The sequence below is a fragment of the Amia ocellicauda genome, chromosome 15 (assembly GCF_036373705.1).
Source record: "Amia ocellicauda isolate fAmiCal2 chromosome 15, fAmiCal2.hap1, whole genome shotgun sequence".
NCBI classification, from domain to species: Eukaryota; Metazoa; Chordata; class Actinopteri; order Amiiformes; family Amiidae; genus Amia; species Amia ocellicauda.
Genome location: NC_089864.1, coordinates 1265552 through 1289993, shown reverse-complemented (window position 1 = coordinate 1289993; position 24442 = coordinate 1265552). Strand labels below are relative to the sequence as shown.

The 24442-nt window shown below is 43.6% G+C and overlaps 2 protein-coding genes across 3 annotated transcripts; both read right to left on the bottom strand.

Moving 5' to 3' along the window:
- Positions 1 to 1212: 1212 nt before the first annotated feature.
- On the bottom strand, positions 1213 to 10396 carry LOC136771629 (class I histocompatibility antigen, F10 alpha chain). 2 transcript variants are annotated; one of them, XM_066724048.1, is made up of 10 exons: positions 10217 to 10396; positions 8420 to 8686; positions 7308 to 7598; positions 5451 to 5735; positions 5181 to 5309; positions 4834 to 4872; positions 4660 to 4716; positions 4454 to 4510; positions 3491 to 3547; positions 1213 to 3402 (listed from the first exon to the last, which is right to left on the bottom strand). In XM_066724048.1, exons 1-10 carry the CDS (start codon positions 10269 to 10271, stop codon positions 3293 to 3295), a joined length of 1347 nt encoding a protein of 448 aa, XP_066580145.1. In that variant the 5' UTR covers positions 10272 to 10396; the 3' UTR covers positions 1213 to 3292. The 2 variants fall into 2 exon arrangements, with proteins under 2 accessions (XP_066580145.1, XP_066580146.1); XM_066724049.1 differs by lacking the exon at positions 3491 to 3547.
- Positions 10397 to 13765: 3369 nt separating this feature from the next.
- cyp21a2 (cytochrome P450, family 21, subfamily A, polypeptide 2) lies at positions 13766 to 24265 on the bottom strand. Its single transcript, XM_066724046.1, has 12 exons — positions 23445 to 24265; positions 23080 to 23295; positions 22676 to 22765; positions 22270 to 22424; positions 20516 to 20611; positions 18642 to 18752; positions 18102 to 18188; positions 17767 to 17856; positions 17514 to 17627; positions 16578 to 16744; positions 15151 to 15254; positions 13766 to 14502 (listed from the first exon to the last, which is right to left on the bottom strand). The coding sequence occupies exons 1-12, from the start codon at positions 23578 to 23580 to the stop codon at positions 14234 to 14236; spliced, it is 1635 nt and encodes a 544-aa protein (XP_066580143.1). The 5' UTR covers positions 23581 to 24265; the 3' UTR covers positions 13766 to 14233.
- Between the last annotated feature and the right edge of the window lie 177 nt (positions 24266 to 24442).

The following is a 24442-nucleotide window of genomic DNA, read 5'->3' as shown; positions in this document are numbered from 1 at the left end:
CAGAGAGACACCAGACGAGCCGCAGAGTTCTGGATGAGCTGGAGCGGTGGGTAGTGGATGCAGGCAGGCCGGCCAGGAGGGAGTTGTAGTAGTCCAGGCGGGAGAGGACCAGGGACTGGACCTTCCAGATTAATAAATAGCAGGGAGCTGCAGACAGGAGGAGACTTTTCATAGACGCCAGGGGTGGGTCTTCCTCCTGCCAGCAGGACCACAATGGGCTGCTTTGGTACATACTTTCACTGATTGGCAGGTCAGAAGGCTCTTCACATTCGGTAATGGCCATCTTTCTTTTTCAAGGAACAAGGGTGCTGAGTGTGACTCGAGACATAGCGCAGCAAGCTGTGGGATATACGAACAAGACCAACACATACCCCACACACATACACACACACACACACACACATCGTGATAGGGAGAATTTTAATCCCTCAATACACAGGCAGACAAGGAATACTCAGGGCCCGATTTAACTAGAATACCAAAATAGTTCATTCAGCTACAACGAAGCGCTCCAGAGCTGGGTAGTTGGAAGACACATCTAAAGTTTTTATAAAGAACATTCTATCATATAGAAGAGGACTCCGTGTGGTTGTCGGGCAACTACATGACATCGATAAGGTACACCAAACTTTATCGCCGTGTTTTCTGTTCTCTCTAAATATCAGCTACACAGAACGGTATGATGACATGATACAATTTACACATATGGGTAGTTCCTGCCCAACGATCTGGCACCACCAACACACTGCAACACACCATGTCACAATGGATTGTGGATAAAACGCACCCAGGGAGAGGTTCCATATCATCCTGACACACTCACATCTGGAGCCTTGTCCATCTCCAATCAGAGACCAGTCATTTTTGGGTTCAACAATTCAAATTGCATCTTCTTCTTTGCTTCAGCTGAAGCCAACACGTCCTGGCTTACAAACCACAACATGCACGTAGTGTTCTGTGTAGTGTACAACTGTGACCGCCAGCCATGTCAGGGTGTCAGTTAGGGACCACACTGAGTGCTATTTGTACCGGGAGAAAGTACTGCGTTTTTTATGACATTTTAAATAATTTAATGTATAAATGGAATTAAAGGAAAATGTGAACATAATTAGTAGTGTTCTGTTCCTGGTCACACTCACACTCATACAGAGACAATCATGGACTCACTGAGCCAAACACAGGCACACCAAATAAACTCTCAGGTACAGGAGCTCTATAGTAATAGGTTTATTAATGATAAAACACAATAATGACCAGCCCAATTAAACTGTCACTGACCCCTGCAGAACTGAACACTTCACTTCCACTGAAGATGTGTTTTACCCTTGGGGACACTGCAGTTCAACATGAAACAGGAAAAAAGACGGGGAGTGTGGGAAGGAGAGAGATGCCTTTCTGCTCTTCACCAGTTTCCAGGTGGAGCATCGCACTCACTTCCTGTAGCTCATTCTACAAGCCAGCTTAGATCATTTCTCCCCCCCTCTCTCTGCGCTCCACCATTTGTGACAGAGGTAGAAATTAATTGCAATAGAATTAGATTATCACTCTCGAGGTGAATGAAGTTATCAAAAGTGCTTTCAGAGCTTTCAGGCACATAGTAGAATACTAGAAACCTGAGCCCTAATGCAAGATAAATGGAAAACCTTCAAATATATACATTTAAAATAACAGAAAAAAATGTAAGGGTCCATTCACACTACGGTTCGATGAGGTCAGTTTGGGGCTGTGTGAGAAACCTCCGATACTGACAAACGCACCAGGATGCAGATCAAACCAAACGGGCCGAGACCCTGGAACGCTGCTCTTGGCTCATTTGAAAGGAAACTCACTGCTCGAGCCAGTTACTCTGGGAATGTGAAAGACAATGCATTGTGGTTCACTTGGAAACGAACCGCTGCACACAGGTGTGAAACAAACCCAACCTCAACTGGAAAACTCACATGCATTGCATGTGAACCAGGTGAGAAATGCCCTCGATGCTGTGGCAGGGAGGGGGTTAACATCTCATGGACTGCAGGTGGTTGGGGTTGATTGTCACTAATTGGTTAATCAACCCCGGCCACCTGCTATAAAAGGAGGCCTCAGCCTTACAGAGCCTACCAAGCAGGAAGGTTATCGGTTTGGTGCACTGCTTCGTTTCACAGTGCAGTCAGTGGCCATCCTGTGTATTTTGGTTTGTGCACTTTTGTTTTGGACCTCCTGCCTGTTTATTTTGTGTGTTTCTTTAATAAAAGTCTAGTTTTGTGTACCTGCAGCCTGACTCAGAGCCACCCATTCCTGGCTATCCTGTCATAGGTGCAAATACAAACTGCGGGCATTTTCACACCCAGTTCACTTGCACACAGACTTCTTTCGGTTTAGGTTCACTTTGTTTCACACCAGGAAAATGTAATCAAACGTGAGTTTATATTAAAGTGAAATCAACCGCGGTTCAATCCGCATCAAACCATAGGTGTGAAAGGACAATATATAATTAAAAGCCACAAGTGTCTCAGCCGAGTGAGCACAGTACACATATAACAAAATATCTCCTGTTCTCAGCTGCCCACTTCAACAGGTCAAATATCAATTTTGTAAAACACACAATAGTTACAAAAAACCAGAAACACAAATAAAGATTCATCAACATATACAATCTATCTTTCTTAACATATTCGGCTTGGGAACTTTAGTATCCATAAGCCATGTGGAGGAGTTTGACTTTCACTCATGTGATCACATTCAAATATGATTCTATTGCTTCACACATTAATACTTATCTTTTATAATCTTCTGTTACTGATACACTATTTTAATTCCATAGTATTTTAGCTCTTATTTTAAGTAATGTACATTAAGTAATTTATTCAATCTAATCTTCATTGTATCATAGTCTCTTACATATCCAAACAGTCTGTGCTGTAGTTTCTGTTGAAGCCTTGAAGCCTGATTGGGCTTTGAATCTTTGTTATTGTTGCTATAAATCTTTACTGTCCAATTATTTTCATGTATTAAACAAATCTGTCCTGTATATTGTGACTTTAAAATCTGTGTGTACTGTACAAGAACAGTTTAAACCCATTTTACTTCACTGTAATAAAATATGTCCTGTAGTCTCTGACTGTATTACCCGTCTGTGTTGTCGTTTAAAACAATCCATTTCGGTCCCTATCGGAGTGTGTCTGGATACTGCGGCCTCCTGGTAACAGCCCAGAACCTGCATCTCTCGAGTGTGGTCCGGGGTTCCAGGAGGGGCAGGGGAGGGGTGTGAGGAAGGGCCTGGAGGGACGTTGTTAAGGGAAGATCTGACTGATTACGCAATGGCAAGGTGGGGGAGGGCGTCTTTCAAAGCATTGCCATTGGTTGAAGATGGAGTACCATCACAGTTGAGCACAGACATCAGGGGCTGCTCCACTGACATGCCTGGAGGAGAGGGGGAGACTGATTTAGTTCAGTTTAATAAACGAGAATGAGGATGAATACAGATAAAATTCAAAAGCTGAGAGTGTACCGATGTCATTTGGGTTGTTCCCATTTGCATTTCCCTTGCTGTTGGATATCAGGTCCACTGACACAACAGAGAGGGAGAGAGAAAGAGAGGGGTTTGGACATCAGACTGGACACTACAGTACAGTGGTGCCCAAACACAGCCCCTACAGTAAGTATTGTCCGTCACCCTAAATTGCGAATTTCGACAGACTGGGACCACATGGAAGTTATTGATCAATTAAGCAATTAACTTGTCCAATTAAGGGAACCCTGGTCATTGAGAGCTGAAGAGGGTAGTTAATTTTCTTCATACCAAATCCCTACATAACTTCATTTCACAGATCACCTGATTAATTGATCACAATAAAATGGTTCCAGGTCTAAAGAAATTAAGCCCTCGAGGACTGTCCATTAACACTGACTGACTGGACAATACGGTACATTAACACTGACTGACTGACTGGACACTACAGCACATTAACACTGACTGACTGGACACTACAGCACATTAACACTGACTGACTGGACACTACAGCACATTAACACTGACTGACTGGACACTACAGCACATTAACACTGACTGACTGACTGGACACTACAGTACATTAACACTGACTGACTGGACACTACAGCACATTAACACTGACTGGACACTACAGCACATTAACACTGACTGACTGGACACTACAGCACATTAACACTGACTGACTGACTGGACAATACGGTACATTAACACTGACTGACTGACTGGACACTACAGCACATTAACACTGACTGGACACTACAGCACATTAACACTGACTGACTGGACACTACAGCACATTAACACTGACTGACTGGACACTACAGCACATTAACACTGACTGACTGGACACTACAGCACATTAACAGATTTGTTTTATTTTTTTCAAAATGCACATCGAGTGTGATTTCTTTCTGGAGGATTCATTCAGATCAACTATTCAGCTGGCACCAGATATTTTACCATTGCCTTTGGGGTTTCCATTGCTCCCAGATATCAGGGGGATCTGCACTGACATGCCTGAGACACGGAGAGAGAGAAAAATTAAGGAATGAAGAGTGAGAGGAAATTCCATTATTCTATTTCATATAAGGAAAACATTAAAAAGAAAACATAAAATCAACAGATTAACGACCACCAATGCTCCCCTCCTCCCCCTGCCATGTTACCGTTGCCATTGTAGATTTTTCCATTTGAGGTGCCATTCTGCTGCCCGGGATTGTGCTCTGTGACACACAAAGAGATGGACAGTCAGGGGGTGCAGGACACTGGCAATGCAGAGAAATGACAAGCATCCTTAGAGCCACAGGGAAGCCATGCTGAGAATCAGACCCAATACTCACGCTGAGGGACGGCTTCAGACTTCTGTGAACACTGGAACACTGCAGCACAGAGAGACAACAGGACACGGTCAGAGACGACATGGGCCAGCGCTGTGGGGACTGGTATAGTGTAATGTAGTACAGTGTAGTGTAGTGCCCAGACTGGAGTGAGTCATGTGTGGACTATAGTGGACTATAGCATAGCATAGTGTCCAGACTGGAGCAGCACTGTGTGACTATAATATAGTGTAGGGCCCATACTGGAGTCAGTGTTGTGTGGACTATAGTATAATATAATATATTCAAGGTTTGACGTGTAAAAACATTAAAAAAACAATTGCAAATTAGTTAATTCAAAGAGTTCCTACCCAGAATTTTCTTCTTATACAGGACGAAAGTCACAACTACAGCACACACAACCAGCATCATAACTATAAGGCCTCCAATAACTGCAGCACCACAACAAGAGTTCCTGTTGCAGTCCAGCACGTCCCCCTCTACAGAGAAACACAGACACACAGAGAAGGCTCATTAACACACAGCCGGATGTATACAAAGTGAAAGTACTGATGAAAGAGCGGTAACCCTGGCTCAGTCTCCAGTCTCCCATGTATCCATCAAGCTCTGCTCTCTTTTACCCCATTTCTTGATGATGGGTGTAGTCAGACTCCTGTGCTGGACCTTGCAGCTGTAGCCCTCTTTGTCAGACTCGGGGATCTCCAGCCACTTCCTCAGCTGGTAGGTCTCGTCTCCGTTGGACCTGACCCCACTGGACTGCACCCCGTCTGCCTCCCCCAGCATCTTATCCTGTTTGAACAGATCCACTTGGACATCCTTGGGGTAGAATCCAGTGGCCAGACAAGACAGCGCGAGACGGCCAGGGTTCAGAGAGAACTTGGCAAAGACGTGGACATCAGGGGGAGCTGAGAGAGAGAGAATGAGAGAGATGCATTAACACTCCTCTTAAAGAGGAGTCACTATATCCCTAAAAAGGTTTTTTATTGGACAATTCTACATAGCAACAAACTGTCTTAACTAATAGCTGAGAGGTTTGTTGTGAGTATTAACCAATCAAAAAGCTTTTTAAACAAACATTTATTTTATTGGGTTAAAAAAAAAAAAAAAAAAAAGATGTGGAAGATGGCAGCGTGCTGTGCTCACTAAATGAGGGATGTTTTGAATATTTGACTGCTTCTGAGACAAATAAAACTTAATTAAGCAATGTTTTTAATATTGTAAAGTTTTATTTGGGCACACTTCAGTATTGTAGTTAAGACAGCTATTTGGAAGAGGGGGAGGCAGAAGTTTATCACGAGTTTAAAAGCGAAGGGGTGATAGTACATATTAAAGACGCGTGTAGTTTACTTAGTCAACCTAAAATGTCAGAATCCCTTTTTTAACACAAACTACAGAACTGACACCAAAGAAAACCACTAAGATTAATAAACACACAGCAGTAATAGTCCCAAGACATATTCAACACAGCAAACCTGAACGGCTCATTTCTTAACCAAGGAGAAAGATCTGCACGAGTCCAACACACACGTTTACAATAAATGCATAGTAAGCAATGTACATTTATTATTGTAATTATTTTTATGATCAAATATTACTGGTAGTAATAACGACAACAACAAGAACAAGTACATTTTAAGATGCTTTTATATTTATTCAACAACCATATAGGCCGATTTTTTTATTTGTTTTTGTTTTTTTGGCGTGTAGTTTTGGGCTTCTAGACAGGTGCACTCCTTGCAAAACTGATATCTCTTGAACAGTTATTTGTAAACATCTGTGTTTTTTTGCATTTTAAAAAGAACTTTCAGAGGATTGGAATACATGATTTATTTTTCCCCCCCAGTGTTTATAATGTCCAGCTGTATAAATGGGTACAAATGTAAGTCGCCCTGGATAAGAGCATCAGCTAAATGACAAAAATAATAATAATAATAATAATAATAATAATAATAATAATATAAGCTAGGTTAATTTTGAAAGCAACTGTTTTTAGAATACAAATGGCTTCTCTATAACTTAGGTTTCATTGCTAATGTACGTTTCTGTATTCACTCCAAAAATAAACTAAATTATAGAATGAAATGAAAAACTGCAGTCTTATTATTCTTGTGATATACAGGTTTCATATGATCATTGTATTTATTTATGTAAAATTAAGTAATTTGCAGTGCAGTGCTGACACATAGAGCGTCGCTGTGAGCTCAGTACTCTGAGGTTAAGTGTGACACTGAGAGACACCGAATTTGAATTTGAATTTGACACCAATTAGTCACAGCCCAGCTGTAACCCAGCAGCCCAGTCACACATCTCAGAGCATGAGTGCGTTCACCTGCAGATGCACTCCTGACAGCGGCCTGGCTGAGTACTAGCAGGGCACCAGAGGACGACCAGTGAAAGCGTTCCCATTCACCCAGCAGAGAGGATGTGAGGGACAGACACACAGGAACCGTCCACAGCAGCTCCAGTCTGGCACTTACACAACTTCTCTATGTCCTTCTGTGCGTATTTATAGAACTTGGTGAGCCAGTCCACACACTCCCGCTCCAGGTAGCCCTTGGTGTACTGGTTCAGGATCTGCTCGTTGTCCCACTTGCGTTTGGTCGGCTCGGCCGGGGGGACGGGCGCCACCCACTGAGATCTGGACTCGTCGAAGGACAGGAAGTCGGCGCCGTCGTAGCTGTACTGGTCGTAGCCACGAATGAACTTAACGCTGGAGTCTTCACTGAAATTGATCTCACAGCCGTGTCTCCACTGGAGGATGTGCAGATCTGAGAGAGAGGGAGGGGTGGGGTGGGGGATTAGGTTTGAGAACCACTGTCCTATTATATTTTCAGTACCATCTGGAAGAAATTTCCACAGCCTCTGAAATGGTAGGTGCTTTTTCACACACCTTTTTGTAAATGATCTAACAGTATTACATTAATTACTACTACTACTACTGTTGCAGGCTATACCAAAAATATTCATTTTCTTGATAACAAAACAAAACTAAAAACTATTCAGTAATAGAAATGTTACATTCAGTACTTCCGTCAAATGTGTATCACACCTCATGATCTCATAATGTGTAATTCCGGGAAATAAATGGTGCTGCTGTTCTGTAACAAATGATCTGCTTGGGGGGGAAATATTGTTATTTAATGCGGTATTGAAGCTTTATACATGGTTATTTTGGTCTTTCTACCAAGTTATCAGCACATTGTTCAGTGTTCGAAAAATAAAGCACAGTGGCTATTCTGTGACTTTGGCTAATGCGTTAAAAAAAAAATTGTGATATTGTTTTGGTTGCAAGTATTGTTTCCAGTATCGAGTATCGTTTTGGTATCTAGTACTGTGATACTAAACCAATTATCAATAACAATGTTACAAATTTGCTATCGTGAAAACACTACTTAGCTGTATGTGAACCCTTTGTGAACACTGAGTGTTCATTAGTTCAGAGAGAGAGAGAGAGAGAGAGAGAGTGAAGAGGGGTAATGACTTGACACAGCCATACTTTTGTAACAGCACTGAATGTGACAGAGGGGGAGAGAGACCGAATAACAGACAAAGGGAAGATAAATGTAAGCGTTTAAATTCTGCAGCCCACCTGTCCTATTGTCCCTCATCCTGTCCATCAGGATGCCCACGTTGACCTTGAACCACTGCTCCTTGCTCCTGCGGGACTGGGTGCCTTTCTCCCAGTAGTCTGCAGGCAGCTTTTCCCTCATCCAGTCCTGTTTGGGGATCTTCATTTTGCTCGCACTGTCATAGTAATCGATCTGGTTGTCGTCAAGGAGGCCCATGGCAGTGAACTCCGGGTTGCTCACTGATGGGTGGGACATGGCAGTGTAGATGTACTGGAGAGAGTGGCGTTCTATAGGAAGAGGAGAGTTAGTGTAACACTTGAACAGTTCGCCATATTGATACTCCACTGACAGGGAGGAATCAATTCAACAACACATAACACTACTGAGAAAGGAAGAGGAAGGGATTTAACACAGCCGGGGTGTACAGTAAATTAGCAGTTAGAGAAGTGAGAAGGGAGGGAGAGAATAGATTTACAGAGGCAGAGACAAAGGCTGTGGCATATGATGCAGATATATGGAGAGACCTTTGACCAGCGTCTGATAAGGAAGTCAGAGACACTGGACTGTGGACTGCACCGTGTAGTCTGGGCGGATAATACTCCTAGCACACTGTCCACAGCACAAGTCAGTTTCAGAACAACGTCATGGTTCCCCAATACTCTATGCATTATTTACTTGTCACTAATGTCACTAATGACTATTTTGGTAATCGAGTATTCTGTCGATAATACTTTCACCAATAACAAAGATTTGTTGTGAGTGTTAACCAATCAAAAAGTTTGTTAATTGGGTACATCGTTAATTATTGTAGACGGTTGTCGATTTGGAAGGAGGGTGGGGGGGCAGAAGGAGAAAGATCACAGTCGGACACAGGCGTTTACAATCGTGTTATAAGCCGGGTTAATTTGGAAAAAACGTTATTCTGAGTACACAACAGGTTTCCTTGCTAATGCACATTCTTGAATTAATTCCAAAAATAAACTAATTATGTAAATAATTAAAAACGTTCATGTCTTGCGTTTCTTGTGATGTATAGGTGTCATATGATCATTATATGTATGTAACTTAATAGAACGACGCCTCGGCAGGAAATTCTAATCAGGGATGTTTTTAATCAAATTACTCGAGTTACTCCAGGAATCGTGACAGCCCTACTTATGCGTTATGTAAATACAACAATTATTTGCATTAAACCAAAGTGGCTGTTTTTTAGGTTTATTTTACACATATGTACACGGACACATATGTTTGCTTTCCTGCACACACAATTGCAACTTCAAGGAGGGGGTGTTTCTTGGAGACAAACAAATGCCAAACAAAACACACAGATACGAGTGCATTACCCTGATTAAATGGCTACATATATAAAATATAAAATATAAGGATATTTTAAACTGACAGCCAACAACAAAAACGTGTTTATAATAATAATAATAGTAGTAGTAGTAGTAGTAACTGTCTAAGTTATCCCTGTAATTTGGGATGAGATCTAGGCTGTGATTGACAGAGGTTGGGGGTCCAGCAACTAATTTCACGTACAATTCCAATTAAATTAAATCAAGTTAAATCACATCTAAATCACCACCAAAAGGCACCCCGTGTCCGACTGAAGTGAAAGTTTAATTGTATTTAATACTACTATTGTTGTTGTCGTTGCACAAAACAGTGGCTGGCGTTGAACAAGCTCCTGTATATTATTATTATTATACGTCAAACTCGGCCTGGTCTCATTAGTGGAGACACTTTCACTTTCACTTGGTCAGTTTCGAAAGCAAATCTTCAACAATTTGAACAACAAGAGGAATGGCTTCACTCACCGCTGTCCACGGCCACGGCACAGCAGCAGATCAGCCACAGACACTGCAAATCCATTTCTGCACCGTGTTTCTACACCCAACAATACATCAAATATGTTAAAAACCGATTTAAAATCTCGGCAGCCGATCTGCACCTCCTCCAGCTTCCAGCAAGCCTTGACATGCAGAGAAGCACGCATGCGCATCACACTGCCGTCAATCACATAACCAGGCCTGTTCTCCACCAATCAGAGGACTGTCTTCGCTGCGGCGTCATCAGCTCGCAGGTAGAGTGACATGGTTCAGGTTGACTTCATAATAATTCATAATAAACAATAAAAAATGAACGATGGCGCCCGTTTTTCTATTTTACTCGTCGTCACCACCTCCTCCTGTGTTGTATTTCTCTTCTTCTTTTCTAATACTTTTCTAGTCTGCTTTCCTCTTCCCCTTCTCTTCTCGGCAGTTCTGTCGTCATTGAAAGCTGGTCTACTACATGTTTTTAATCATTATGGAACAATATCTCTCATGCTGTCAAATCTAATTTATATGACAAGGACACAGACATACAAGGGTGAAAATATAGGTTACAATCCCGGTACAAATAACGACGAATTAACAAAGTGAAACTAAAATGGCGCCGATTCAAAGTCAGACGTCACTGTTGGGCTCGGCACCTGCTCGGTGTCAATCGGCAACAAGCAAACACAATACACTACAATAGCGCGTTTATTATTATTATTATTAGTAGTATTATTATCATTATCATCATTATTATGCAAGGGGGTGTATAATCACTAAGACAATGCTGTCACGTAAACACCACAGCATCATCACAAACAGAAATATGGGTGACGGGGCGATTGGGACTAATGTGGCTCAAATGCGTGAGATTTTGTCTACAATCCGTGTCATCCATGTACAGGTGAGCTCAATATTAGTTGGTCAGAAATTACAAAAATAACACAAACAGTCCAATTTATACAAATAAAAGTAGATTCATCAATGTAAACACATTGTACAAATACAATAGTAAATTATTCAATACATAAATAATAACCTTCATATTAAAATTACAACAATAATACATTATAACAACAGCAATAAGAATGGGAGTAATTACTCTTATCAGAACTAAATACTATGTACATTAGTATCGCAGACATGCAGTCTAGGGGTCACAGCCCGCACCCCTGTGTGAAGAACTGTCCTTCTGCATTCATTCCTCTCTCTCAACCACATGCACAGTGAAGGTGGATTATAAATGCTAAGTGACGATCAGCCTGGAGGAGTGTGAGGCAGTGTGTGTCGGGGGTGACGGGGAGCTGTGTTTCCCTGTCTAATGGAAAGGGTTAGAGTTGTATGTCTTGTGGGAGGGGGTTGTTTTCTGTCGTCTTTACAGACTTTTTGTTGTTTGTTCTGTTTTCTTTCCTGTTTTTGTAATAAATAAAGGCATTCTTAAAATCTAGTCCCTTTTCCCCGTCTCTACCCCCTACCACTCGTCCTTCCATTTGCCACTCCTCTCTCTCCCTTTCTTAACTTCCTTCCAAACCGAACCCCATTCCTCTTCTTTTCCCCATCTTCCTCTGCCTCCTCTTCCTCATCTGGCCTCTCCCTCTCCTATCTTCCCCCCCAGGTAGTTCAGTAGCAGAGGGTAGTAGGGGAGGCCCAGCTCTCCCTCTCCCAGGCTACCTCTGGGTCGAACTCCAGCCCCAGGCCTTGCAGGTGCCTGGTAGCGCTAGGCCTCTGTCTCCACAGACATGTAGCAGCAGCAGCAGGAGAAAGAGGTGGATGAGGGAGAAAAGCTGCTCCAGGCAGGCTGAGGGAAGCGTGGAGCTGGAGTAGGATGGTTTCCCAGCCCAGAAATATCAGACTGGGCTGCAGTGGGTGAGGTAGTGTCAGAGTGGGGGTGTGTCTGGGACATGCCGGGAAAGGTCAGAGCCAGGAGTGTGAGGGAGGAGCAGAGATGGAGGGCAGAGCATTTCATCTGTAAGGAGAGAATAATACAGCTGGGGGGTGGAGGGGAGAACAGGAGAAATGCATTGTCTCCACTGTTTGAAGATAGAGACTCTAGAAGCATATGGAGGACTATCCATGCACAAATTAAGAATAAATACAGTAAATAAATACATGTATACATGAATAAATAAATGTTGAAATAAATACATAAATACATGGATATTTATCTGTCTATGTTTTGCTATTTACATGTCAACGCGTCTTCTTTCTTTTTCTTTTTCGATGTGACAAACCTTTTCTGTCAGTCACAGCTAGTGGTCGGTGTCCAGTGCGCTTATTAGCTAATTCAGTACAGTGTGCTGTGGGGTTCCTCTGGAGTTTAATTGTTTCTGTAGACTTCTGTATAACTGAAGTGTATATATTGGAAAAAACAGCAATACATTTTTTGTCTCTCTTTCTTTATTTCAAACTCTAAATGTCCAGTGAAACTCAATCGAACCCCACAGCACACTGTACTGCATCAGCCAATAAGCGCACCACTAGCTGTGACTGACAGAATGGGTTTGTCACATTGATAAAGAAAAAGAAAGAGAAGACACGTTGACATGTAAAAGCACACTGAGAAATGTAAATAGCAAAACTTGAAATAACTAAATAAAAAAACATTTAAAAAAATACATAAATTAATATATACATGTTGAAATAAATACAGAACTAAATAGATAAATATCAATGTATTTATTTCAACATTATTCATTTATTTATTTCAACATTATTCATTTATTTATTTCAACATGTATTTATTTATTTATGTATTATTTATCCTGTGTATTTATTTTAAATGTTTGCATGGATAGTCCTCCATAGACATATACCTTAACAGAGAGAGAGAGAGAGAATGTAATACCCCGTTTCCACTAGTGTAGTTTAGGTGCAGTTACAGCCCGGCCACGCTGAGCGACAGCTGAACAGGGCCAGTGGAAACAGGGTATTACATACTGACTGACTGTCTGTACACCACATTACATTAACTTGGCACTGACAGACACAAAGGTAAAATATAGTGACAGACAGACAGATGCAATACATTACCTTGCCGATTTCTCTGTGTTTCCTTCAGTGTTGTCTGCCGTGTTGTATATACCTTCACCTACCGGTTTCTCCTATTGAATGAGACGCCTGCATTCCAGGGCCATGATTGGCTGGGAAACCTAGTTCTTACGCCAGTGATCCATGATGACATCAGCAGGTTAGTAGTATTCCTTCCTCAGGGAAACAGCAACTTATTAATTAGGCTGTCTTATGGGCTTTCCTTAATAACTTAATTCCTTAATTGTGAGGTATTTTCCATAGTGAAAAATGAACATGGTTGTCAAAGAACAGTTAGACTCCATTGGAATCTGTGTGTGTGTGTGTGTGCGTGTGAATGAGTGTGTGGATCTGTCAGTCTGGTGGTCTGTCTCTGTATTTGGTTGTCTGTGAGTAACTTTCTGTGTGTCTGGTTGTCTGTGTGTAACAGTGTCTGTCTGTCACAATCTGTATTTCTATCTCTCCAGCCATCAATTTTCTCACCTCTCTGTGTGTTTTTATAACAGAAGAATTCATATCAAGTTCAGTCACTAAATTAGTTTATTATGAAATCACACTACTGGGTCACACAATACACATGCTCTCTCTCAGTACTGTAGTGTACAGTGATGTAATGTATAGTATAGTACAGTACAATAGAGTACAATATAGTATAGTATAGGATTAATTCTAGTATAACTTATAGTATAGCACTGAATAGTATAAAGTATAATTTAGTGTAGTAGAACATGACAGTGTAGTGTAATACAGTGCAGTATAATGTAGCATAATTTAGCACAGTACTGTATGATATTGTGTGTCAGTTTCTCTGTCTCTTTCCCCATCACTCACCTCTGCCCTATCCTTACAACTCTTTCCCTGCCTCTCTCTCTCAACATTTCTCTCTCTCTCTGTCGGTGTCATTGCCAACAACATCCAACAGTAACACACGACTCAACCCCAACAGGAAGTCCGGTCCGTCCCTATCTCCTCTCCCTCTTCTGCTGCTGTTCAGTAAGCGAGGGGCTCTGTGGGGGGGCGCGCTCGGGGTCGCACGATGACCCGAAAGGGCTTGGGCTTGTGCACCACGCTGGTGGTCCCCCTCAGGTCGGGCAGCGGCTCCTCGTTTCCGGGAGGCAGGAATTGGAGGTCGCGCAGCAGGTGGGCAGTGAACAGGAAGATCTCGGTCCTGGCGATGGACTCCCCCAGGCACAGCCGCGCGCCCCCCCCGAAGGGCAGGAGCAGACGGGAGGAGCTGGCCCCCTCCCCCAGGAAACGCTCTGAGAGAGGGAGAGAGAAAGGGAAGGAAGGAAGGAAGGAAGGAAGGAAGGAAGGAAGGAAGGGTCGAGTTAATACAGCATTTACAAACTGACTGATTGGACACTACAGTAGAGAGATTGTCAGTGTGTCTCAGTATGTCTTTCAGTGTCTCAATGTCTCACGTCTGTCTCAGTGTCTCAGTGTGTGTCTCAGTAGATATGTTTACACTGCCATTTTTGATCTGTCCTTGCTCAGAGACAGTACAGATCCAGATCAAATGCATCGGTGCATTTGATCCTGGCAGTGTAAACGCTCAACCGGCTCCAGTCCCAGCATACACTGAGGTGCGTGTTTTTTAGTGGCAGGCAGCAGACAAACAGAATTCACATCAGTGGAGCAGATAGAAGAACACTTCCCTACTGCCCGTATTATAAATAATATATTGTTAGACTGAACACTAAATGGCTTGTTATTTTATGTTAGCAAAAAGATAAAGATAAAGCTCTGTGTTCTAAAGGACTAGTTGTTTAATATATACATGTAATTAAGTTTGAACTTGCATGCAAAGACCCCAGTGGTCAAATATACAGATGCATTTGATCTGGATCAGAAATGGCAGTGTAAACACACCTATAATCTCAAGGCCTGTGGTAGAGAGGGCGCAGTACCTGGTCTGAAGCAGTAGGGGTCGCTCCAGAGCTGGGGGTCGTGGTGAGCGCCATACAGGTTGGGAATCACCACTGTGTCCTTAGGGATGAAATAGCCAGCAATACTGACGAACAACACACGCACACATCAACACACACAGACAGACAGAGACAGGGAGACAAGTGTTATAACCAGTACAGTGTATCACAGTGTCCCTGTGTCAGGTGGGAGAGAAGGAGAGAGACAGAGAATGTCTGAAGGAGGGAGAGAGAAAGAGACAGATAAAGCGTTAAAGAAAGAGAAGGAGAGGGAGATAATGTGTGAATGAGAAGGAGGGAGTTGAGTTAAGGAGTGTCTGGTGAGTCAGTGCTGCTTAGTTATGTGGGGAAACTAAGCTTTCCGGAGCATCGAGCCGTGTGGAGCGATTGTACCGAGAGGTTCACTGCGTCAAAGCGCTCGATACTGTCCCTGCACAGCGACACCTGCTGGTCAGCAGCGAGGCGATACACACATGAACCCACCTGTGATCTGGAGCTCAATAAGGGCTGTGTGAAAATAATGTGTGGATGTGTACATGGACACAAATGTGCGTCATATGTCTTGCTTTGTCACCAAGGAATAAGTAGCATTGTCATAGTTTAGCTCTGTAATCAAAATAGACTCAAGACTGGATGTTTAATTTAGGAAGCAGTCATTTGTATGTGATGATTGTTGTATGTCAATGTCAAATAAATGCAATTTACTTAAAGTGTAGTCTACATTTCATATAGTCTAGATATAGTCAACATTTATATGTATTTCCTATTTAATTATCTAGGAATGTAGTTGTGTAATGATCCAAATGAAGCTGATATAGAGTATAGTCTTCTTTTCCAGCATATCTACCTGATTGGCCTAGCGGGTAAAACACAGTATTGAGGTGCTTTGAATGCCTGAGGTAAGCGATTCCCGTGCAGGGAGCTCTGTGCGGACGTATTTATTTTCAAATATCCTATGGTGCAGAGGGAGGGGGGCTGGCATGATTGTACCACAATATCGATCTATCTATCGCTAAATCTATCTCTATAACTATCTCTAAATCTATATTTCTATCTAACTCGCTTTTCTATCACTATCTCTACATCTATCTAAATATCTATCTCTGTCTCTCTCAATAAATGTATTCTGTAGCGTCCGCAAATCTGTCTCCTCTCTATAACCCTCTGATTTGAGGTGGTTCAGACTCTTTTAAGCATTATGGGGGTTTGATACACCAACATGTATTCCAAACCAATTCGACACAGTCAGCTGCTGGTGTAACATAACAAAGTTTAGTTTGCACTGATCACATGGTTTCTGGGAAGGTGTCGCAGGGCTTCGAACCATTGTATCAATATATTGCGCTTCAGAAGGGTCGATACTGCTTCGTGAAGCCTGCTTTGAGTGTAACATCACTAGTGCTGCTCACCTGCTGTCCCTGGTGGCGCAGTGCGGCACTGCAAGAGGAGCGACCGGCCGCAGTCTGAGCACCTCACTGACCAGAGCGCCCAGCCAGGGCAGAGCCTCCCGGTCACTGTACTCTGGACACTGATTGCCCAGCACTGAGTGCAGCTCCTCACTCACGCTGTCCTGCACCTGCACACACACAGACACAGGGCCGTCACACACACAGCACAGTACAGACATACAGAGACACACACACACACACACACACACACACAGCCCAGAACAGACCCACTCAGAGACAGAGACAGTGCCATCACACACACACACACACACACACACACACACACACACACACACACAGGGGAATCACATACACTACAGTACAGACACACAGAGACACACACAGTACAGAAACATACACACACAGAGTACAGTAACACATACAGAACAGTACAGTACAGACACACACACATACAGTACAGTACAGACACACCGAGACACACAGTACAGTACAGAAACATACACACACAGAGTACAGTAACACATACAGAACAGTACAGTACAGACACACACACATACAGTACAGTACAGACACACAGAGACACACAGTACAGTACAGAAACATACACACACAGAGTACAGTAACACATACAGAACAGTACAGTACAGACACACAGAGACACACAGTACAGCCCAGTGAAAACTACAGTATATAGTACAATGTACAGTACAATAATCAAATGTATTCAATATAATGCAGAATGTGTTACAGTGTGTGGTACTGTGTGTGTTACAGTGTGTGTCACCATGTGTGTCACAGTGTGGTACATTGTGTGGTACAATGTGTAATGCTGTGTGTGGTATAGTGTGTGTATCACAGTGTGTGTGGTAAAGTGTGTGAGTCACACTGTGTGCCACAGTGTTTGTGTCACAGTTTGTGTAGTATAGTGTGTGGTACCTCCGGTCGGTGCTGCAGGAAGGCGATGGCCCAGCCCAGCCAGGCAGCCATGGTCTCAGTGCCCCCGATCAGCAGGTCCACTATAGACATGTGCACGTGGGTCTCCGACAGAGCCTGTGGAGATGGAGAGAGATAGTACATAACAGTGTAACACAGTGCAATGTGGTGTAATACTGCACATTACAGTGTAACACAGCGAACTACAGTGTTATACATTGCATTAATAACAGTCCAGAGCCAGACAGATTCTCACCTCTCTCCCTGACGCCCCCTCTGGACACTCCAGGGACTGCAGCAGATCTGCAGTGATGTCACCCCCCGGTGTCTGCCCCTGGCACTGCACCTGCAGCCCAAAGCACAGCAGTCACATGGCAGACCCAGCACAATCGCTCAATTAATTTCAATAAAGCTTTATTGGCATTATTTAATGTTACAAAAACAATGACAGACATGTACAGTGCTTAGGACCAGGGCATTTGGTAACAATAAATACAAAAATCTTTCCTCTTTCCTTGATCTGTGAGGAAACTATATCTTTATTGTCTGTCTGCGTGTCCTACGTCTCAGGATAAACCCCATGCATCTCACTTTGTACTCCTGCAGGCGCTCCCTGATGATGTCATCTCTCCTCGCCACAGCCTTCATCAACCGAGCAAAGGCAGGATTAGGCAACTTCTGAAAAGAAAGAAAGGAAGGAAAACATACAAATAAACCAGCCACTACACCCAGGATAATGCATAATAATAAAGTGAGAGCAATAGGAGAAGTGCAGCTCAGTGTAATAAGAATCATAATAAGCATAATCATAAATAATAGCAATAGCAATAATACTACTACAGATACTATCACTACGACTCATAAGTTTACAACAGCTACTGTTACAGCTGCTGTCACTGTAATTATCTACTACCACTAATGACAGCAACAACAATAATAATGACGGGAATACTGTACTGGACATTGATGATGCTGATATTGATGCAGTTGCTGAAGATAATGATGAAGGTGATGATGATATTATGTATGTAATAATTGATATTGATTATAGTGAGGATATTATTGATGTTGTTGATGATTATATTATTAAGAATTGAGGATGAAGAAATATTGATTGAGCCGCTGTCTGACCCTGAGGAGGGGGAAGGAGTCCAGAATTGTGATCCAGGGGGAGCCCCACAGAGACACCACCTCATTGAGACATGACAGCAGGGAGGACAACTCCGGACTGCCCCGCTCATACTGCAAACACACACACACAACAAAAGAACACAGCATAAATACAAGCAAACAAAAATATATACAGACTCTGTTATGGTCCATTTAGGAAGACCACAACATAATAGACGAAATACCATTCCTTCTATCACCGCTTCCAGCCTACAGTTATATACAATATACAGTTACACCAGCCAATTCAGTTTCATGGTCTTTATTATAAAAGAATAAGCATATCATCAGGGGTGAGTAATGCCAAAAATAACAAACAAAACAAATCTAACTAAAGCCCAAACACCGCTAAATAAACTATCAGAAAAAAATAAATAAAAAAAATATACACTCCTACGCCTACCTCCCTAACTAATACAAAAATATTGAGACAAAGGAATTGGAAAAAAAAGAAGGCACTCACCCCCCTACCAGCTTCTAAAGACACAATCAAACAACAACAAACACACATTTAAACTATGCAGCAGTCAGGCTGGAAGCAGTTCGAATAGGAGGAAAGGAAGAAACAACAGGCGTGCCACAAAGGAGGGTCTTCACAGACTCAAAAGCTCTCTGGCAACCCATAGACCACCCAAACAGCTTATTCGTACTGAGCATGTCAGTGAGAGGAGATACAACACTAGAAAAATTCTTACAACATGTAATATCTCATCAACCCAGGAAATGATGCAACTCACGATGAGTCGTAGGTACTGGAAAATTAAGAATAGGCAAGACTTTACCCTCCAGGGGACGCACCTGACCCTGGCCAACCTGTTTTCCTAAATACGTAACAGTAGCTTTGCCAAACTCTAATTTCCTAAATACAGACCCCACAGACACTCCTGACACAGAGACACACAGACCCTAATACAGACCCCACAGACACTCCTCACACACAGACCCTAATACAGACCCCACAGACACTCCTCACACACAGACCCTAATACAGACCCCACAGACACTCCTGACACACAGACCCTAATACAGACCCCACAGACACTCCTGACACACAGACCCTAATACAGACCCCACAGACAATCCTGACACACAGACCCTAATACAGACCCCACAGACACTCCTGACACAGAGACCCTAATACAGACCCCACAGACACTCCTGACACAGAGACACACAGAGACTAATACAGACCCCACAGACACTCCTGACACACAGACCCTAATACAGACCCCACAGACACTCCTGACACAGAGACACACAGACCCTAATACAGACCCCACAGACACTCCTGACACACAGACCCTAATACAGACCCCACAGACACTCCTGACACACAGACCCTAATACAGACCCCACAGACACTCCTGACACACAGACCCTAATACAGACCCCACAGACACTCCTGACACAGAGACACACAGACCCTAATACAGACCCCACAGACACTCCTGACACACAGACCCTAATACAGACCCCACAGACACTCCTGACACACAGACCCTAATACAGACCCCACAGACACTCCTGACACACAGACCCTAATACAGACTCCACAGACACTCCTGACACAGAGACACACAGACCCTAATACAGACCCCACAGACACTCCTGACACAGAGAAACACAGACCCTAATACAGACCCCACAGACACTCCTGACACACAGACCCTAATACAGACCCCACAGACACTCCTGACACACAGACCCTAATACAGACCCCACAGACACTCCTGACACACAGACCCTAATACAGACCCCACAGACACTCCTGACACACAGACCCTAATACAGACCCCACAGACACTCCTGACACAGAGAGACAGACACAGACTCACTCGTTTGCCGAACACCAGTGTAGTGATGACGTTGCTTGCTGCCACAGTGAAATCGTCCATCAAGTCCACTGGAGCCCCATTGTAACTGAGGAGTACCTGGAATAGAGAGAGACATGTACAGTGAGGGGAAAAAGTATTGGATCCCCTGCTGATTTTGTACGTTTGCCCACTGACAAAGAAATGATCAGCCTATAATTTTAATGGTAGGTGTATTTTAACAGTGAGAGACAGAATAACAACAATAAAATCCAGAAAAATGCATTTCAAAAAAGTTATAAATTGATTTGCATGTTAGTGAGGGAAATAAATATTTGATCCCCTATCAATCAGCAAGATTTCTGGCTCCCAGGTGTCTTTTATACAGGAAACGAGCTGAGATTAGGAGCACTATCTTAAATCTAATCTCACCTCGTTACTTGTATAAAAGACATCTGTCCACAGAAGCAATCAATCAATCAGATTCCAAACTCTCCACCATGGCCAAGACCAAAGAGCTGTCCAAGGATGTCAGGGACAAGATTGTAGACCTACACAAGGCTGGAATGGGCTACAAGACCATCGCCAAGCAGCTTGGTGAGAAGGTGACAACAGTTGGTGCGATTATTCGCAAATGGAAGAAACACAAAATAACTGTCAGTCTCCCTCGGTCTGGGGCTCCATGCAAGATCTCACCTCATGGAGTTTCAATGATCATGAGAACGGTGAGGAATCAGCCCAGAACTACACGGGAGGATCTTGTTAATGATCTCAAGGCAGCTGGGACCATAGTCACCAAGAAAACAATTGGTAACACACTACGCCGTGAAGGACTGAAATCCTGCAGCGCCCGCAAGGTCCCCCTGCTCAAGAAAGCACATGTACAGGCCCGTCTGAAGTTTGCCAATGAACACCTGAATGATTCAGAGGAGAACTGGGTGAAAGTGTTGTGGTCAGATGAGACCAAAATTGAGCTCTTTGGCATGAACTCAACTCGCCGTGTTTGGAGGAGGAGGAATGACCCCAAGAACACCATCCCAACCGTCAAACATGGAGGTGGAAACATTATGCTTTGGGGGTGTTTTTCTGCTAAGGGGACAGGACAACTGCACCGCATCAAAGGGACGATGGACGGGGCCATGTACCGTCAAATCTTGGGTGAGAACCTCCTTCCCTCAGCCAGGGCATTGAAAATGGGTCGTGGATGGGTATTCCAGCATGACAATGACCCAAAACACACAGCCAAGGCAACAAAGGAGTGGCTCAAGAAGAAGCACATTAAGGTCCTGGAGTGGCCTAGCCAGTCTCCAGACCTTAATCCCATAGAAAATCTGTGGAGGGAGCTGAAGGTTCGAGTTGACAAACGTTGCCTCGAAACCTTAATGACTTGGAGAGGATCTGCAAAGAGGAGTGGGTCAAAATCCCTCCTGAGATGTGTGCAAACCTGGTGGCCAACTACAAGAAACTTTTTTGAAATGCGTTTTTCTGGATTATTTGTTGTTATTCTGTCTCTCACTGTTAAAATACACCTACCATTAAAATTATAGACTGATAATTTCTTTGTCAGTGGGCAAACGTACAAAATCAGCAGGGGATCAAATACTTTTTTCCCCCACTGTAGATGAAACACTGAGACACAATGTGACACACAGAGTTACTGAGAGACAGAGACAACCAGACTGAGACATTGAAACATGGAGACAAATAGAGAGACACTGAAACACTGAGACACAGAGACACTGAAACACTGAGACATTCAGTCTCATATCTCTCTGTACCTCTTTCAGTCTGCGTGCCTCCTCAGTGATGGTGTGTTGGAGTGTGCTCACTCTGCTGTGCTGTATAGCACAGTGCACTCTCCTCCTCTGCTCCCTCCACACCGGGCTGTAGTCCCCCAGAGAGATATCCACCCCGACCCCACACACTGCATTGCCTGAGGGAGGGAATAGGTGAGTGGAGAGTGAGATGGAATTAGAGAGAGAGTGGGGTGGAAATAGCAAGAGAAAGGGACAGTGATATAGAGATTTCAGTGTATTATAGTGTACATAACTTTTACCAGTGTAATTACAGAGTGGAATAAAGTATATTGCAGTGTATTACAGTATAATAAAGATTTTAATGTGTTGTTGTGCAGTGGTGTGTAGCTGTGTCATGTTGTTGTGCAGTGTTATGCATTTGTGTTACCAGTGTAGGTCTGGGGTCGTCCAGCAAAGTCTGACCACTTCTTGACCAGAGCCTCCCTGATCACCTCATTGCTGCTCAGCACCACCACACCTGATCAATAGCCAATAATCAATCAGCCTTAACAATCCATAAAGAATAAGCAGTTATTCATTTCCCACTTGACTGCTGCTCAGACCCACAGCCCAAGTAATCAATTAATACATTTTTTGATAACTCGTCACCAATAATTTCAGCAATAAATTAATAATCAGAATCAAAACTAACTACCATCCATAATCAATTACCAACAACACAATACACACAATTGGTGATCGATAATAGCAGAATAATACATAATACATAAGTAGTAGTAGTAGTAGTAGTAGTAGTAGCAGTAGTAGTAGTAATAATAGTAATATCCTCACGGGTGCCTCTGCAGCGGAGCAGGTAGATGTTGCCGTAGCGACGCGCCAGAGCAGTCAGGTGCTCATGCAGGTGAGAGTGAGAGAGGTGGAGCGAGTGACCGAGGAGAGGGAGAGAGGGAGGGCTGGGGAGAGAGGGAGAGGGGGAGGAGGAGGGGAAGGCGGGGAATGGCCAACACTGAGAGATCCAGCTCCACACCCTGCTGTACAGAGACCACACTGGGAGAGAGAGGGGAAAGGAGACGGAGGGAAAGAGAGTTAATATGATCACATTGATTGACTGACTAGACGTGACATCTGACAGACAGACAGACAGACAGACAGACAGAGAGCAGGGCAGAAGTCATACAGACAGGGATGTTACTTACAGACTGAGTCCTGGGATCCAGCTGTTATCATGGGATCAGTGCATGCCCATGTCCGTGACGCTGCTGGACGAACACACAGTGCCCCCAACACCACGGCAACACAGAGAGTGAAGGAGTACAGAAACAGCTGCCACATCACTGACAATGCACTGAGCACTGACACACTGACTGACCGACTGACAGCCTTACTGACTGATACACCGACTGACTGACACACTGACTGACCGACTGACAGCCTTACTGACTGATACACCGACTGACTGACACACTGACTGACCGACTGACAGCCTTACTGACTGATACACCGACTGACTGACACACTGACTGACCGACTGACAGCCTTACTGACTGATACACCGACTGACTGACACACTGACTGACCGACTGACAGCCTTACTGACTGATACACCGACTGACTGACACACTGACTGACCGACTGACAGCCTTACTGACTGATACACCGACTGACTGACACACTGACTGACCGACTGACACCCTTTCTGACTGATACACCGACTGACTGACTGATACACTGACTGACCGACTGACACACTGACTGACTGACTGACACACTGACTGACACACTGACTGACCGACTGACACCCTTACTGACTGATACACCGACTGACTGACACACTGACTGACTGACTGACACCCTTACTGACTGATACACCGACTGACTGACACACTGACGTGACACACTGACTGACTGATTTATACACTGACTGACTGACTGATAGGCTAACTGGTTAACAGTCTGTCTCACTTAGTCTGTCTCTCCTACTCTTTCTCTCAGTCTGTCCTTCTCTCTCAGAGTCAGTGTGAAGCTGTCTCATATTGATGTCCCAGATCTCTCCGGTGTCTCTCCTTTTATACCCTCTCTCCCTCCCATCTCCACCCTCCCTTCACCCATTCATCTCTCTGCTCCTCTCTGACAACTTTCCTTATCCATCAATCTTTTCCCAAGGATAAATAAACAAAGCACCACTCTCCTCTCC